This window comes from Buceros rhinoceros, unplaced genomic scaffold (assembly GCF_000710305.1).
Source record: "Buceros rhinoceros silvestris isolate BGI_N320 unplaced genomic scaffold, ASM71030v1 scaffold34863, whole genome shotgun sequence".
In the NCBI taxonomy this organism is placed as follows: Eukaryota; Metazoa; Chordata; class Aves; order Bucerotiformes; family Bucerotidae; genus Buceros; species Buceros rhinoceros.
Genome location: NW_010405964.1, coordinates 13,753 through 15,507, shown reverse-complemented (window position 1 = coordinate 15,507; position 1,755 = coordinate 13,753). Strand labels below are relative to the sequence as shown.

Below are 1,755 nucleotides of genomic sequence, written 5' to 3'. Positions count from 1 at the left end.
AGGGCAGGTCACTCACCCGGGCCGGCAGCTCGCCGCAGCCTTCGCGCTGGGGTCGCAGAGGGTCGCAGTGAATCACCATCCACTGGATTTCGAACTGGCAAAGGACAGAAAGGGCACGTTAATTCGGGTCTGGGGGTCACACTGGTGTAACAGGAGGAACACCGGTCAGCAAACGGCATGTTTTTAAAGGTAGGTGTTTGGTGATAACAGTTACGGGTGTGTCAGAGAGCTCATCCCAGAGCACAGCTCTACCCTGCGCTCCCCCACCCCTGACTGTGGAGGTACTTTAAAGAGGGGGCACAAACCCACTGAGGGATTTAAAGAGAAGGCAAGATGTGTCTTTTTTTATATATGTCTTTTCATAAGCACAGACATTTTTCCTCATGCAATGCGGTGGTTTTAGTAAACACACAAAAGTTGTATCCATGGATAATACTAGGTCTGAGGACAGAAATGTGGCAACAGCCTGCAATTCGGTAATATACATCTGTGAAATTTCACATCTTCTTTCAATGATTGTATCTGGCACTGGAAAATGACATACAATTCAGGCAAAAACATACCCTCTCCTGAAAGATACTGAATAGCTCAAACATACAGCTTCAGAGGTATATCCATAGATAAATAATGCATCACATGGGATTTTAAGTACCAGAAGGATATTAAATTGTGCATATTTATTGTGTGTAAGTTTTCAAGTCTTGGGTTGCTTTCCCTTCCCATGACACGTAGTGTCAGGTTGGCTTATGAACCACTAATGAGTGGTTTATCCAGAGATTTCTCAGTTTGATGATTAAACTCAGAGGCTCCAGTTCTGTTCTTTTCATTATGGATGACTGAGGAGTTCGAAGGAAAGAAAGTTTTGTGATTTTTTTTTTCCTTACTACAACACAGAGTCCTGATATGGTAAAGACTGATTTGGGGTTTTTTTCTGAGAAGCTGAAAATAGAATTGAGTGTCCAGGGCTTTCACTTCTTATTTTTCTGCTTCTCTGAGGCTTTCTCATTCTATTGAGCTAAAGTAGCTCCCCACCATTCCTCCCACAGCATAATGTCTCGGTGCTTCCTGGCTGCTTTGCGTGGTCCCTCTGGGATATCTTGTTGCTCTCTCTCCAATCTCAACCCGTAACTGATGCAGAAGGCAGTGTCGTTCTGAGGTGCTTTTCTTTCCCTCCACCACCCTTACACTGACCTAGTTGCATACTGACTGCTAAAGCTAAAAAATGCTTTGAGTCTGAAGTCCATTAAGATCTCTGCAAGACACCATACATACACACAAGTTGTTGGGGTTTTTTGCTTTCACCTTCACCTCTTCAGTGCTGCCACTCTTGAAATCCTCACTATCACATCTCTACTGTTCTGTTTACTTTGCAGGCATCACAGTTTCTAGAGTGCTGAGACTAGAGCACAAAACAGGCAGTACTCTGTTTCTTTTACCTGTTATCTGACACCATTGTCTGTGAGTAAATTTTCTACCTCCTTTATCCCATTCTCACTTTAAAACCTTTCCCAGTTCTTAATAATAGACAACCGAATGTCATAATATACATATAAAAGAACAGAATGTATACCGTAATTAAATACTACAAGGCAGCAATACAATAATAAAACAAGAGGGTATCTGGAAGCTGAAGATGAATGTTCATTAAAAGGCATAAAATTGGGATCAAATGATACCTATAAGATAATTTGTTTCATGCTGTACAAGTAGATTCGGAGTCCTGCGTCTCTACATTATTCACCTCTGAGGTTCACT

The 1,755-nt window shown here is 42.1% G+C and overlaps 1 protein-coding gene across 1 annotated transcript in view; it reads right to left on the bottom strand.

Moving 5' to 3' along the window:
• Window positions 1–16: 16 nt before the first annotated feature.
• Window positions 17–1,755, bottom strand: part of LOC104491484 (collagen alpha-1(IX) chain-like) — a gene marked incomplete at both ends in the record, with an annotated part of 10,872 nt that continues 9,133 nt past the window's right edge. Inside the window, one exon of the mRNA XM_010133919.1 lies at window positions 17–94. Within this exon, the coding sequence (XP_010132221.1) occupies window positions 17–94 (78 nt within the window). The remainder of the gene's footprint in view (window positions 95–1,755) is intronic.